At 41.7% G+C, this 16,044-nt stretch overlaps 1 protein-coding gene across 1 annotated transcript in view; it reads left to right on the top strand.

Annotated features, from left to right (window-relative positions):
- The first annotated feature begins 240 nt into the window (after positions 1-240).
- The window catches only part of LOC127572527 (small conductance calcium-activated potassium channel protein 2-like), a 103,814-nt gene continuing 88,010 nt past the window's right edge, over positions 241-16,044 (top strand). The window contains 2 exon segments of the mRNA XM_052019893.1: positions 241-960; positions 1,264-1,359. Coding sequence (XP_051875853.1) covers positions 241-960; positions 1,264-1,359 — 816 coding nt within the window.

Genomic DNA, 16,044 nt, shown 5'->3' with positions numbered 1-16,044 from the left:
AGCAGCGGCTGCAGCCCAGCACTCGGCCGCCAGTCCCATCGGAGTGCGCGCTTCTTTTTTCCCTCCCCTCCTCCCCATTACGTCATGCCGATTGTTTTGGTCCGCCCGGCCAATCGGACGCGCTGCTTGGATTCTACGGGAGCCGGGATGGGCCCGTCTGCGCGCCAGGATTTCCCCATCCGTACCATAACGCATTGCGCAGGGTGCACAGCCCGATCCTGCGGCTTTAACAGCTCTGACATGGAAACCCCATTGCAGTTTCACGATCTTATCCAGGAGCAGCAGCAGCAACACAGCCAGCAGCCGCACGAATGGATCAGGTGCAACTGCCCGCGTGTCTGCGCCGCTGGCGACAGCCGGCTGCTGTGTAATTCCTCGCCGGTCACTTTCAGGACCAATTCTCCCCTCTCCTCGTCCTCCAGGCAAGGCAGCCAGCTGAACGTCAGCGAGCTTTCCCCGTCCTCCGCCAGTCATGCCAGCTCTTCCAGACACTACCACCAGCACCGGCAGCCCAGCCCCACCAACAACCGCAGGGAGAGCAATCCCTTCACCGAAATAGCCATGAGCAGCTGCAGGTACAACGGCGGCGTGATGCGGCCGCTCAGCAACCTGAGTTCGTCCAGGAGGAACCTGCATGAACTGGACTCGGAGTCGCAGCCTCTTCAGCCCATCTTCACCACGGTCGCCCCGGAGATCGTGGTCTCCAAGCCGGAGCAAAACAACTCCACCACGGTCGTTTCTTATGGGGGCAGCGGGAGTGCCGGTGGCGGAGGAGGAAACGGTGGGAATAACAGTAAATCCAGCAAAAAGAAAAATAATAACATTGGCTACAAGCTGGGACATAGAAGAGCTTTGTTTGAGAAAAGAAAACGATTGAGCGACTATGCTTTGATCTTTGGTATGTTTGGGATTGTAGTGATGGTCATTGAGACTGAACTTGCGTGGGGGGCTTATCAGAAGGTAAGCAAAATACAGTAATTGGCTTGTACTTTTGACATATTTTGGGGGCCTTTTTTGGTCTTTATGCAGTTGCCTCATCACCAACCTGTAGTGCATCTGAGCAAACTGCTTTGTACTTTCGCATTGGCGGCAATGAGCAATTTAATTTTTAAACGCTTATTATAAAATTTAATCAGTGTTTAACTTTACATTGTGATATGCACTCCGAGATAATGAACATAACATCTTTTTTTTTAGGTTTTTTAAGGTTTAATTTTCCACTAATGTTCATCAACACTCAAATGTATTTCTTTTATATTACAGGGATCTCTATATTCATTAGCTCTAAAATGCCTTATTAGCCTTTCTACCATCATTCTGCTTGGTCTGATCATTGTATATCACGCGCGGGAAATTCAGGTAACTATATTTTTACTAAAATAGTAACTCTTTAATCTGACAGGCGGAGATTAGTAAGCATATGGTCGATTGTGTGGTTATTTGAATTATAGTTGAATCAGGACATTCAGATTCCTGGTCAATTCGGAGTTAAACATAAAGATTCACGAAAAGGGATCAAGATGGTAAATTGATTCAGTTGTACTGTCTTTTAAACTAGAGGCAATCAGAGGCGTATTACATTAATATTAAGAATATTCATAATTTAATTTTGGTTTAGAAAAACATGGTTGTTTCCAGAAACTAAATCCCATGGTTTAAGATATTTTAAAAAGACAAGTAATAAGAAATGGAATTAAACTGTCAGTGATTTCTCATCATTCTGCCTGTCTTGGATGAGGATTGAATGCACAAACCACAATGCTAGCATTTTTCAAAGCTTCCAATATTTCTAGTACTAAAATAACCACAAACAAACCATATTTAATGTTACGCATAATATATTGCAGATAACTGTATTTCATTCAGTGGAAGGTAAAATGATTATTTACTGTATACGTTGTATAATGATGTATCTGTAACCAAGAATACGTCCCATTTTCCTCTGTAATATTATTGATGCACCTTTCATTCATGATTTCCAGATAAGTATATTTCGGGCAGTGGTTTGTAAAGGAGTTAAATTACGGCAACTGTGGCAATTGTGCTGTTCTATTTTTTTATTTCGGGGGTGAGAATGTATTTTCATATTAAATTGGCAATTGCCTAACAGCATCAGTGATTACTTAAACGAGCAAAAGAAGCGCAATTAATCAAGTGCTTTGCTTACACGATTCTTAAATGACTTTCTATTCAAGTATAAAGTATTTCGAGATTTTTTTCTAAACCATTCTGGACTAGATACATTGTTAATGGGATACATTGTTTGATTCCGATTGAGCGCTTCCTTAGGCAGAAAGTAAATCCTCTGTTCTGTGTTAGGAAGTAAATTGGGCGCGTAAAACAGCTACATTTCCCCGAAGGTAGTGGTTTGATCTTAACCGCTCCATCATTCCATTTGTGCCTTCTTTCTGTAAAGTAACATGCATAACACTGAATGGCTTCACATGGAAAAAATACAACGCGCGACTCTTAGTTCCAGTGCAAATCATGTAAATACGTAATCTTTTTAAGTAGTGATAGAATATTTAAATGTGATAAAGAAACTATTCGCCCCTTTGGCAAGCAGATTTTTAAAAACGTCGGTGTCGCTATCTAAATGTTTGCATTAATGATTTCACGGAGGCGAGTCTTTAAATACAATACCAGCAGTGCATTCACATCGAAACTGCCATTGCAGATTTATGAAACATAGGATCTATAAATGACCTTCTGGTGATGTTAGAACACGAAGCAAAGTATTTAATAACGTGAGAATATCCCGGACAATGATAGTATTTACTTCGGGTGACTATGCAACCGACTTGCAATCTAACGTTGGTGCTAGATTGCTCGAGGTGGATCTGACGTTGAGATACAGGAGGAGAGGGGGCGGGCAGGGGGTACCTCGGAGCGCAATAAAGAATTAATTAAATAAGGCCGAAGGGAGAGGGACGTGCGCGACGCTGAAGCCGTTTTCAGTCAACTTTTGTGGCCGTGGGATGGTGTTTCCCTCCATTGGATTCCACACTGCGATCGAAGTTCGATAAAAAGACGCGAGTCGGCACCGTGTAGAACCCGTTGTTCAGTCGAATAAGTCAGAAACTAAATAAATGCCGGGGTGGGGGACACTGACATTCTTTTGAGTGTTGTAATAGTTCAAATGATTAACTTAACCACTAGAGAATGCATGTGATTCCATCACCAATGGGAGTTTCCTGCATCGAGCGCAGGGTCCCAGGTGAGCGGGGTATATCTACATGCTGTAGCATGAAGTGATGCCTCGCAAGGTGGGACCAATGGTCGCTTTCTGCCCGGGCTAAGTGAGCGGCACTAACCTGCTTTAATCTGGCAGAAGGGAAGTAATCATTGATAGAAAGAAGCAACACATTGCAGATACTGGAGATCTGAAGCATAAAGAGGAAACGTTAGAAATATCCTGGGAGAAAGAAGCTGCAAACGTCTGATGAAATATCTGACAACGAGCCGACCCGAAACGTTAGGTTTATCTCTCCTACAGATGGTGTCTGACCTGCCCCCAATTCCAGAGGTCTGACCAGTCCAGTCACTCTTTGAAGAAGTCTCATTAGCGTTGTTGGGAACTGGAGAATGAGGGAGGGACGTATTCCACCCATTGTCCAAGGACACGGGTTTGATTTACCATTGAGAGGAAAGGCATAGTTGACTAACTCCTATAATCTCGGCCAACAACACGGTGGGTGTGGATTCTAATTGCATTAACGGGTTTGGCTAAATACACTCTCTCCACATTGTGAAAGTTGTTAGTTCGACATATAAAGTCATCTTGGCGATAGCTCCAGTGAATAAGCATGACATTTTGACAAGCTGGAGGCGGGGATGATGTTTCCCCTAACTGGGGAATCCTGAAACCAGGGGCCACAGTATCAGGTTGGGGGAGTGGGGGGTGGGGAAGACATTGAGGTCTGAGATGAGGAGACATTTCTTAATGCAGAGGACGGTGACCCTGTGAAATTCTCTACCAGAGAGGCTGTGGAGGCCAAATTACTGAATGCATTTAAGAAAGAGATAGATGTCTAGACAAGAGGTAGCAAATGGTAAGGAGAGAGAGTGGCAGTTTGGCAGTGAGATAGAGGATTGATATTGATTGGCAGAGCAGGCTCAAAGGGCTGAAAGGCCTACTCCTGCTCCTTTGTTTTGATGTTTTTTAAAAATTGTTAGCTCGTCATTTAGTGAAAAACAACTTGCTCATTAATATCATTAATTAGACAGGGGAACCTGCAATCCCTTGCCTGGTCCGTGGTTGTGTTATACGGTAACTTTTATTGTCCTTAAGATAATTAAGAAAGGGCAATAACTACTGCTGGGCAGGTATCACTGGGATCCTAAATTACAAAACAAAATGCAGTAAGCAGTGGCTGATGTTTGAACAGTCAATGTAATTGGATTCTGAACGTTGGGAACTGCTTTCAGATGTGTTAGTGTTCTCATCGTAGCAGCTGATAGTGTCACCAAAAGAAAATTGAAACGTGGTTTGGAAATAAGTGGGTTCCGGTCATAGTTATTGAAGTGAACCTCCTCCTACAGTGGTTGGACTCAGAAATGATTAAATAAATGACCTCTGTGAAGTTTCCTGGGCATTTTGAGATTTGAAGCAGTTGTCCATTTCTCCCATCTTCCCAAGCCCCAGTGTGCCATAGTTGTCGTCCAAGTAAGAGAACGCCAGAGAAAGAGACATTGTGGCTTTGCCCATTTTCCAGATTGGGTACTTCCCATCAAATCTGTAAATAATTAAAAAGTTACTAACAATAAAGAACAGCCATTTTCAATCATTCAAATCTCATGATGATCAGAATTTTCTTTAGCAATTTTTAGTCTATTTCTGCTTTTGGTTTTGAATAATTCTGTTTGAATATTGAGTGTCCTGATTTTCAGAGACTGATTCGGAGACATCTGCTGCTACAAGAAAATTAACATTGATCACTTTCCATGCTTTCTGCTCACTCAGCCTCTTTATGTAGTAGAGGGGAGGAGATTCTCAGGTGGAGGTTATTTTCTGTATGTTATGGAGGAAAATCCAGACATTCTTTATAAGTGCTTTTTCCCCTTGCATTGCATATAAAGGAAGTAACACAACAAGAAATATTGTTTAAAATATTTAAAATCAATAGAATGACAGATGGGTGAAAATGTTTCAGAATTAAACAAAATTCATTGGTAGTTTTTGATCTTAAGACCTTTATTGTGAATTTTCTGATGGATAATGTTTTTGTGCCAGCAATTTGGAATTTAAATGTTAGCACACAGATTCCAACTTCATTTTAAGCTTCCATATTACAAGAAACTAAGAAAAAACCCTGAAAATATCTCATCTGCTTATAGTGCAGATTCATCCTTAAGTTCAATAACACTGACCAAAAAAGCATTTGAAAATCACCATGATAATTGGTGCTGGGTATCATCCACCTGGTCAGTAGTAATAGAGACATACTTCAGTCTAGAAACTTCTCTCATTTTTCTTTCCTAAAGCATCATCTTTCTGTCCCAACTGTTTAATTTTTCCACTCAATAATACATGGATTTGTTTCTTAAGGATGATAAGCTGTGTGCATTTCAGTTAAATAAACAGGAATTTAGGGTTCATGTGGTGTCAGCAGTGGCTTGCTGAGGGCATTTTCCTCTCCCTGAGCAGGAATCGTGGCGTCAAAAACCATTTGAGACATTTGAGTGTGAAATACTCCCAAACACTCCTGGTGCAGTACAATTTGAGTTGCCTTTTTGCATGGCCTACACCTGCTTCCAATTCTTAGTTTGAGGCCCATCTGCTTTCTCACATGTATGTAAAACTGAGACTATTTCATAAATGGTCAGGAAAATTCTCCTTGGTGTCTTAACCAATATTTGTCTCTCAACTCATAGTAATGACGTAGCATACGTCCACAGAGAGCCAATGGATAGACTGTTCTCAGATTGGATTCTGCCACTTCCCTTACAGAAGTGAGAATAGTGGGAAACAGGCTGTAAAGCACTTAAAGAAATAGTGCGGTTGCGTAAAGTTCCTTGTAAAAACAGGTTCTTTTTATATTTTTTTTACTATGTAAACCAGGCAAGTCATGAAGTTCCCAGATTAGGTGTTCATTCTCTGTTGAATGAGCGAATCTGATTTGTGTAGTAAGAAAATGTCATTGGTTTCAGTCTCCCAAGGGTTAGGAAAGGGAATGATGGCTGCCCAATGATCTCTCCGAGTGTGGACCCAAGGGTGGGAAAAAAAAGATTATGGGCTGCTGTTATTTATCTGTTTCTGCACTTCCGTTTGTTCTCACTGCCTAGCCTGTCAGATTTTGCAAGCAGAGCATTGTCTGACATTTTAAATGAGCCATTTTGGTTTGTGCCACCCAGGACTGGATTATTTAGTTTGTGTTGTGGCATTAAGTCTGAAAGGAAGGTAAATGTGTGGAGGTTTTTCTGACAAAAATACTTGACAACAGCCATTTGGTGATATTTATAAATTAGGTGTAAGCATCAAATTTAGCTGACAATTGGAGAAAATCTAATAAAGATAATTTTGATGTGGCTGTGCTTGTTTGTTGAGACACACCAATTATTAGGGGAGCGACTGGCCGCGTGTCATTCACACTTGATCTAGTGATAACATTGGCACTGATTGCATAGAACTGGTGAGCACACAGCAGCAAACTCTGGCTGTGTACCGTATATGTCATTCTGTGAAGTCTTCCACGGGCTGAAAGAATGTTTTTCCAATTAAATTACAAAGGGAAGCGGGGCAGCAGGCAACACCCCGTCATCGGGAGCGATTAATGTTTTCCTCAAGGGAATCATTAGTGAACCCCATGGACGAGGCTCTTTACTGCTTCCAGATATACAGTCGCCGAATTCTGAGCAATCTAATTCTTTTTTTTAAATTAAATCATCTGAGGCTTTTTGAAAAGATAGCAAAAAAAAAAGAATGATTGTGCATGCGGGCGTTGCATTATTGTAAAGTTGAGGTGTTGGAGCAATGTGAAACGTGCCAAACGGCTTTAGTTGGGCCCTTCCTCCGCGATTCTGGGAACAGATGCCAATCCTCGTTACAATCACACCCATCTCCAGAACTAATCGAGTCTGCAGTCAGCAGCGAGAGGACTGAGAACTTGAGGGATGGGAACAACCGCGCTCCTCTGCGCTTCAGATGCCGTGTGAGCCGAAGGGCACCAACTGGACGCGGGGTGGGAAGAGCGCTGGTCTCCAGAGACGGTCACCAGTGTTGTGGACATAGGTCGACACAAAGGGGCGATTTCACCGTAGCTCTAACAAGCCAAGTCTGGAAAACGTGAGATACTTCAACTGGAAGCAATACCTTAAAAATCTTTCTTGAAGCAAGCAATTATACTCGTGCATTTCACATGCATAATCTGGCAAGGCGAGGAGCCATTCCGGAGACACACATCGCCCCGAATCTTGACACCAATGAGGATGACTTGTAATCACATTTTCGCGATATGCTGGCGAACAGTTTAGCGCCAAGAGTTTGCACTGTCTAAAACTGACTGAACGCGTGCCTCATTCCGCAGTGTGTGGGTGCAGGAAACTGGCGGCTGGGGGTTTTGTTTTCTGTTTTTGCCAAACGAAAAATAAGTCAGTCCCCTCCCCCCGGGAAAGCTGTTTAGATGCATCGAGGATTGTTCGAGAGTCTAAGTAGTTTGATCTCATTGTGAAGTATTGCGGGCACGGTCTGCTGTCTACTGAAGTATTTGTCTTTGGCTGCAGTTCTGCTATGTTACGGTTAGCAGTAGCTGCAGAATCGGTTCACAGTAGATATTGTCATACTGCTGTTGCCTGACATACGATGAGGCAACAGGGCAAGAACCGCGCTCTCACTATTTAGCACTTGTGTCTTTAAACCTTGAGCAAGACCTCTTTCTGAAGTTCCCTAAGAACCACCAAGCGGGTTTCTAAACCTGGATAGGTGTTACTTTTTTATATAATCACAACTGAGTGTTTAATGCCTTCATGGACATAAAATTGGCCAGTTTATTTAAGGTGCGAGTTGGATGTTCTCTTAGACTTTTGTTGTCAAACAACTTTCAGTACCCTTCAATCTCAGGGTCCAAAATCATTTGCCTGCACTCCAGCATTCTGAAGAGTGGACGATGTCTCCACCTGGTTTATTTTAACCACTTATGCCTGTTGAACACCAGTAGCCAGAGGGAGTTAAAAGAGCCAGGTCCAATGGCAGGGAGGTCCACTATCATTGGAGACTACACTCTGGTGCACACTCACACACAGAAATACGGATACTTCAATATATTCTGACCACACACTCATGTGGATAAATAGGTACAACTCTTGCCCACACCTGCTTCCAAACCCTCGCCTCCCTCACCTTGCACCGTCCACCTCACCCTCTTTCCTAATCCCCCTTCCCTTGGTCCTCCTTCCCTATCTCTCGCCTCTCTTAATCCCCTCTTCTTCACTAACCCCTCTCTCAAAGTCGGTGTCAGTAACCATATCAAGTAGCGAGAACAGCCTTCAGTATATGGTTGGTGGAGTAGACACTGAAATCTGACTGCCACCCCAGTGAGTGAAGAACACAATGCAAGACCAAGCAAGGCAGGCTGGTCATATCGTATGATGTACTTGGGCATGTGATGGGCTGCTTTGAGTTTCAGATTAAGTTACAAATGAACATACAGATCAGGAATTGGAGTAGGCTAGTTGGCTCCTTGAGCTTAGTCTGCCATGGCTGATCTGATTGCAATCTGAACTCTACATTCCAGTGTAACCACAATAACTTTTCACCCCCCTCACTTATCTGTGTACCATTGCCTTAAGAATATTTAAAGATTCTTCTTCCACTACATGTGAGGGAACATTTTAAAGACATATTAGAGATTTTAAAAAATGCCTTATCTCTGTCTTAAACAAGTGACCCATTATTTGTAAACAATGACTTCTAGTTCTAGAAGCCCCCATGAAAGGAAACATGCTTTCTGCACCCATCCTTTCAAGAACCCCTCAGGTATGTTTCAGTCAAATCCCCTCTCCCTCTTCTAAACTGCAGTGAATACAACCCTAGCCTGTGTAACCTTTCCTCTTTGGAGAACTTACCCCTTCCAGGTATTAGTTTAGTAAACCTTCTCTGGAATGGTTCCAAACATCAACATGCTTCTTTAAATAAGGAGACCATTTTTGTGCGCAGAGCTCCATATCTGTGGTCTCACTGATGCCTGGTATAACTAAAGCATAATCTCCCTTCTTTTGTATTCAGCTCCCCTCACAGTAAACAAAAGCATTCTATTAGCTTCCCTAATTACTTGCAGAACCTGCACACAAGCTTTGTTAAAGCTCCACTTATCCTTGCAAGGGTTGACTGGTGGCAATCTTTAAAGCATGCCATTTATATCCTTGTGTGTTACAGCCGTAACATGAATATTACAGCTCCTATAATTCTTGACTTTTTTGAATAATGGAAAAACCGACAACTAGAACCAGATGCTATATGTGCGGGGGCTTGAGTTTCACTTTAATATAGCTTTACAATTGAACATACACCTTTCTGTTCTAGGAGAAACAGCATAGTTTTCTCTACAACCAATTATATTTGCACTAGATGATTAAAAAAAAGAACAAAATAATGGTGATATAGTTATATTAAAACCATGATTCTGTTTTTTGAAACTGGCGTTTTGAAGACAAATTTTAACAATCTATAATCACTTATGAATTAAGGATGCTTAAAATGGTAAATTGCATAAATTAATACTGGAGTAAGGATGCAGAGTACTGTGCAGACTATATTATGGTACTTCTTGAATTTTTGAGCATTTTTAGTGTTGTGGAGAATGATCCATTGCCATCCATTTTATTTGAAATTCACAAAATGGAAAAAGGACATCGACCGTTTATGCCCCTCAATGCCGTATTATATTTAAAGTCTTGTTAGATTATTGCAATTATGCTTCTCTAATCTGCTGTCTTTCCATTTGCACTTAGGGATATCCTTATTGTTAATTTTTTTGCAATATCTCCATTGCATTTATATCCTTTGTGAAACATAGCAAATAAAATTGCACAAGATGCTTAAAATGTGATATGATATATGATAAATCTGCAGCACAATCTCGGTAGATTCGTACTGCACAATTCTAACTATATTTTCCAGTGTCCCACAGTGAGGAAGTGGGACTTTTCATACTAATATTTAAAATTATACTTCTTCAGTGCAGTTGGAAAGCAGGTTTAAATTTAATACGAACAGGCTAGTTTTGCTGGGCTTGGAAACCTAAAGGCAAAATTAAGGCAAGAGCAACTGGGTTAAACAGTAATTGCTTTGAAACCAGAGAGGCAGGAGTTGTCCCTCTGTCTTTTGGAACACACAGAGGCAAATAAGTAATAACTTATATTGAGTCAAATTAACAAACAGTGTTATTTACTATATATATAAAAAAAGAAAAAATGCTAATTAATTCATTTACATGATTCAATAGACATCTAAACTGAGTTGTTATTGAAATGATGGAGCATAAGTTCTTGATATTTTAGATGCTTTGCGAAGCAACATTTATATTACATTAACTGAATGCAGAATAATGCATTGGGCCGATATAGATCTGAAAATCAGATCTAAATACAAAGCATTTTAGGTGGCAGTATAGCTGTACAAAAATGCAAGTAAAATGGTGGAATGAATGTAAAGGAATGTTTTGTTATAAGTATCTATTTCTTAGCTGTTGCGGTAGAACTAAGATTAACATTTCACTTCTGGGTGGAAACATTAATATCACTTGTTTGCAGTCCATCAAGCAGCGATGAAGCAATTTCATTTTAAAAATAAAACATCTTCATCTCTAACCTATTAGAGTTATACAGCACGGAAACAGGCCCTTCAGCCCAACTGGTCCCTGCCAACTAAGGCACCCATCTCAACTGGTCTCATTTGCCTGTGTTTAGCCCATATCCCTCTAATCCTTTCCTATCCACCTACCTGTCCAAGTGTCTTTTAAATGTTGTTAATGTACCTGCCTCAGCTACTTCCTCTGGCAGCTTGTTCCATATACAGACTACCTAATGTGTCACTGGTCTTTAAAAACTGAGGGATTCAATTAAGCAGGGTTTAAAATGGAAGGATCTTGGGTAACCAGTAAATTGCTTTTGGTCTACTGTCACCAAAACAGCAGATAGAAGAGAAAACTGTTAACTATGTGACTAGCTGCAGGTTAAATATGGTTTTGGATTCTAGAAGACTCTTAGTTCTTCAGATAATGACTTGATATCTTTTACATCTACCTTGTATGGTGCTTTGATTTAACAACTCATCCTGGAACCAGTTGTACTGGAAACACATCACTTCCTAGTGTATAGGTATGGCAGCACAGATTACACTCTCAAAAATGGAGAAGTGTCTGATTAACAATCTTTAGATTCAATGTGTGCAGCCAATGAGCTAAGGTTGATATATCTAAAACAGAAGGAAATCTCACCGTGATGAATGGTCAGCAAATCAATACATGAACATATAAGATAAATCCTGCAAAAATAAAGCAGAAAGTCACTTAGAAAATGGAATGCATTACAACATTGGCCATTGAAGTTGATACCCTCTAATTATTTAAAAGGAAACTGAAGAAAAAAGGGTGTAGAGAAAGTACAAGGGAATAGAATTAGAGTAGATAACTCTAATGTGAGACTGGGAATGGACAGGCATAATGGGTTGAATGCTCCCTTTCATCTTGAAATTTCTATGAATTCATCACATCAATGATCAGAAAACACTCTTGAATTGGATTTGAGGTTGAGACTTCTCAGAGGTTAATGTAGTGAAATAACACTCTACTTTATCATGGTACTCTTGAGATGTTCCTGTTCTATTAGATATATTGTTTTTCATCAAATGTTAAAGTCTATAAAAGACTCTTATTAATAAAGCTCAATAATCTAGGATAGGTTGCAAATGGATGTATAATGTGGTGAAGCATTGTTCATGGCTGTGCATGTAGAGATGAAATATTTGATCATTAGAAATAGAAAATTTTTGATACTGTTCTGGTAGTAGCAAGTTGGATATTCAAAAAGAAAACCCAGAAAATCCTGGAAAAACTCAGCAGGTCCTGGGGAAGGAGAAACAGAGCTAACACTTCAAATCAAAAGCCCTTTGTCAGACCTGGGAAAGAGAGAAAAAGATTATTTTAAGTTGCAGACTTCTAATCAACTTAAAGCTAACTTGTTTTTCTTTCTGTCCCAGTTTTGATGCAGGATTTTGGACCTGAACTGTTAACTCTATTTCTCACGGTGCTCTATGGCTTCACACTTATGCTCTTTGTAGTGTAGCGGTTAGCATAACGCTTTACAGCGCCAGCGACTCGGGTTCAATTCCTGCCGCTGTCTGCAAGGAGTTTGTACGTTCTCCCCGTGTCTGCGTGGGTTTCCCCCGGGTGCTCCGGTTTCCTCCCACATTCCAAAGACGTACGGGTTAGGAAGTTGTGGGCACGCTATGTTGGTGCTGGAAGTGTGGTGGTACTTGCGGGTTGCCCCCAGAACACTCTATACAAAAGGTGCATTTCATTGTGTGTTTCGATGTACACATGACTAATAAAGAAATCTTATCTTAAGTAGATTGAATATGATTTTTTTTGAAGTGGTGTGATTGCGGAATTAAACATTTTACAATAAAATTGATACTGATATAGTCATAAGATGTTCAGTGTCATATCTGTGTAAAGCTTTGACCTCAGCCTTCCGCTCAATAACAAGTATATCATTTTGGATTCTGCTGGTGGGGTGGGGGTGGGGGGGGGGTAGCCTTTCAGAGGAGAACAGCAGAAGCAGCCAGGTCTGTGTCACCACAATTGGCTCTGCTGCATAGCAGGGGTGGGTGAGGACAAGGAGAGCTGTAGTGATAGGAGACACGATAGTCAGGGGGACAGACAGGAGATTCTGTGGCAGAGAACGAGACCCCTGGGTGGTGCATTGCATCCCGGGCTCCAGGGTCAAGGATGTTTATGAGTGGTTGCAGAACATTTTCAAGACGGAGGGTGAGCAGCCAGTGAGCGTTGTAGACATTGGTACCAATGGCTTGGGTAGAAAAAAAGCTTGGAGTGAATGCAGGGAATTAGGCAGAAGGCTAAAAAAAGCAGGACCTCAAGGGTATAAACTCTGGATTACTCCTGGTGCTATCACTTGTGAGGGTAGGAATAGGAGGACAGTGCAGATGAATGCATGGTTGAGAGCTGGATCAGGAGGGAGGGATTCAGGTCCTTGAACCATTGGGATCTGTTCTGGGGTAGAGGTGACCTGCACAAGAGGGATGGGTTGCACCTGAACTGGAGGGAGACCAATATCCTGGCGGAGATATTTGCTAGAGCTACTTGGGAGGGTTTACACTAGCCTGGCAGTGGGCTGGGCCCAAAGTAGTAGTGTGACAGGTGAGAAAGTTGAGGCCAATATAGAAATTAAAGTGAGCAAGTGCAAGAGCAGAACAGGTAGTGAAGAAGGGGTGATAGGCTAAACTGCATCTATTTTGTGGATAGATACATGGGACTGGGATATTTTAGCTATTACAGAAACATAGCTGAGAGATGGGCAGGACTTGCAGCTCAGTGTTCTGGGGTACAGATGCTGCAGGTGTGACAGATGTGGAGGTAAGAGAGGGAGGGGGAGTTGCATTTATGATTAGGGTGAACATCACAACAGTGCTTAGAGAGAAGATTCCTAGGGGAATGTCAGTGAGGCATATGGGTAGAACTTAGAAATAAGAAGGGCGTGATCACTTTGATGGGATTGTATTAGAATGATAGGCCCCTAAATAGTTAGTGAGAATCAGAGGAGCAAATATATAGGGAGATCGCAGATAGATGTTGGAATAATACGGTTGTAATAGTGACTTCCCTAGTATTGACTTGGACTGACATAATGCTAGGGAATTAGATGGGGCAGAATTTGTTGAATGTGTCCGAGGAAGTAGAGGGAGTTACACTCAATCCCCTCTTGGGAATGAAGCTGGTCAAATGTCCTGAAGTATCAGTGGAGGACCACTATGGGACCAGTGACCATAATTCTATTAGTTTTAAATAGTTATGAAAAAGATAGGACTGGTCCACAAGTTAAAGTCCTAAATTGGGGCAATGGTAATTCTGTTGGCATTAGACAGGAACGTGCAAAGGTTGAATAGGAGAGGCTGTTAGCAGGTAAAGGGACATCTGGCAAGAGGGAGGCTTTTAAAAGTGGGATGGGGGAGTTCAGGGCCAACATGTTCCTGTGAGAGTGCAGGGCAAGGCTGGCAGGATTAGATAACCCTGGCTGACGAGGGACATTGAGACTCTGGTAGGGAAAAGGAGGCAAATGTAGGCAGCTGGAATCAAGTGACCTCTCTTAAGGAGTTTAAAGGATATAGGAGGACACTTAAAAAGGAAATCAGGAGAGCAAAAAGAGGACATGAGATATCCTTGGTAGATAAGGAGAATCCCACGAGGTTCTTTAAATATATGGTGCAAAATGGTAACCAGGGAGTGAATATGTCCCCCTAAGGATCAGTGTGGTCTTCTACATGTGGAGCCACAGGAGATGGGCAAGTCCTTAAGTGAATACTTTTTGTCTGTATTTACCGTGAAGAAGGTCATGGAAGCTAGGGAAGACGGGGAAGGGAACAGTGGTTTCCTGAAGCATAATGATATAATGAAAGATGTGGTGTTGGAGGTTTTGAGGTGCATAAAGGTGGATAAATCCCTGGGGCCTGACCAAGTGTACCCCAGGACATTGTGGGAAGCAAGGGAAGAAATTGCTGGGGTCCTGGCAGAGATTTTTGTGTCTTCCTTAGCCATGGATGAGGTAGCAGAAGACTGGAGAGTGGCTAATGTTGTGCCTTTATTTAAGAAGGACTGCAAGGAAGACCCCGGGAACTACAGGTCTATGAACCTAATATCACTGGTGGAAAAGGTACTGGTGGGGATTCTGAGAGACAGGATTTATCTGCATTTGGAAAGGCATGGATTAATAGAGATAGTCAGCATACCAATGTTATAAGTGTTCTTTCCTAAGTAGTGAAGTACTTTTATTCTATTAATCCTTTAAACATGGAATAGATTTCCTAAATGATCAAGAACATTATGCAATTGTTGCATCAGTCCTTACAGTTTATTAAATATTCTTTTGCATTTTCCATAGGGAAGGACTTCTTTAATGTCTGTTAGATCTTTTGGTAGTTATGTTGATGAATGAAATAGAACCAAATTTGAGGCACTTGAGGCAAGTTTCTTGGAATGGAGGCCAGAGACTAGTGGTGTGCCACAGGGGTCGGTGTTGGGACCCTTGTTATTTGTTATTTATATAAATGATTTGGATGTGAATGCACAAGGCTTGATCGGTAAGTTTGTGGATGACATGAAATTAGGAGGTGTTGTTGATATTTAAAGAGGTCATCGTATATTACAGGGGGATCTCGATCAGTTAGGGAAGTGGCAAATGGATTTCAATACCGATAAGTGTGGGATGATGCACTTTGGAAAGTCAAACCAGCGTAGGACTTATACTATGAATGGTAGGGCACTAGGGAGTGTAATGGAACAGAGGGAGCTAGGAGTACAAGTGCATAGTTCATTGAAAGTGGCGTCACAGGTAGACAGGATGGTGTAAAAGATGCTCAGCACACTGGCCTTCATCAGTCAGTGCACTGAGTATAGGAGTTGGGACATTATGTTGCAGTTGTGTAAGTCATTGGTGAGGCTGCATTTGGAGTACTGTGTACAGTTTTGGTCACTTTATTATAGAAAATATATGGTTAAACTGGAAAGAGTGCAGAGAAGATTTATGAGGATGAGGGCCTGAGTTCTAGGGAGCTATGGGGCTATAGAGCCAGGCTAGGTCTTTATTCCTTGGAATTTAAGAGAATGAGGGACGACTTTATAGAAGTGTTTAAAATTATGAGAGGCATAGATAAGGTGGATGGTTACAGTCTTTTTCCAAACTGGGGGGCACCCCCTTGGCCCGCAACCCTCTTCTAATCCCTCTTGTAATCCTGTTGGGTGGGACTATCCTTATTTAATCAGTGATCAAAGCCAGATAGTCACCTGCAAAGATCAGAGTTCCTGTTCTTGC

This window comes from Pristis pectinata, chromosome 7, assembly GCF_009764475.1.
Source record: "Pristis pectinata isolate sPriPec2 chromosome 7, sPriPec2.1.pri, whole genome shotgun sequence".
NCBI lineage: Eukaryota > Metazoa > Chordata > Chondrichthyes > Rhinopristiformes > Pristidae > Pristis > Pristis pectinata.
The sequence above is the reverse complement of the archived record's forward strand: the minus strand, read 5'-3'. Positions and strand labels throughout refer to the sequence as shown.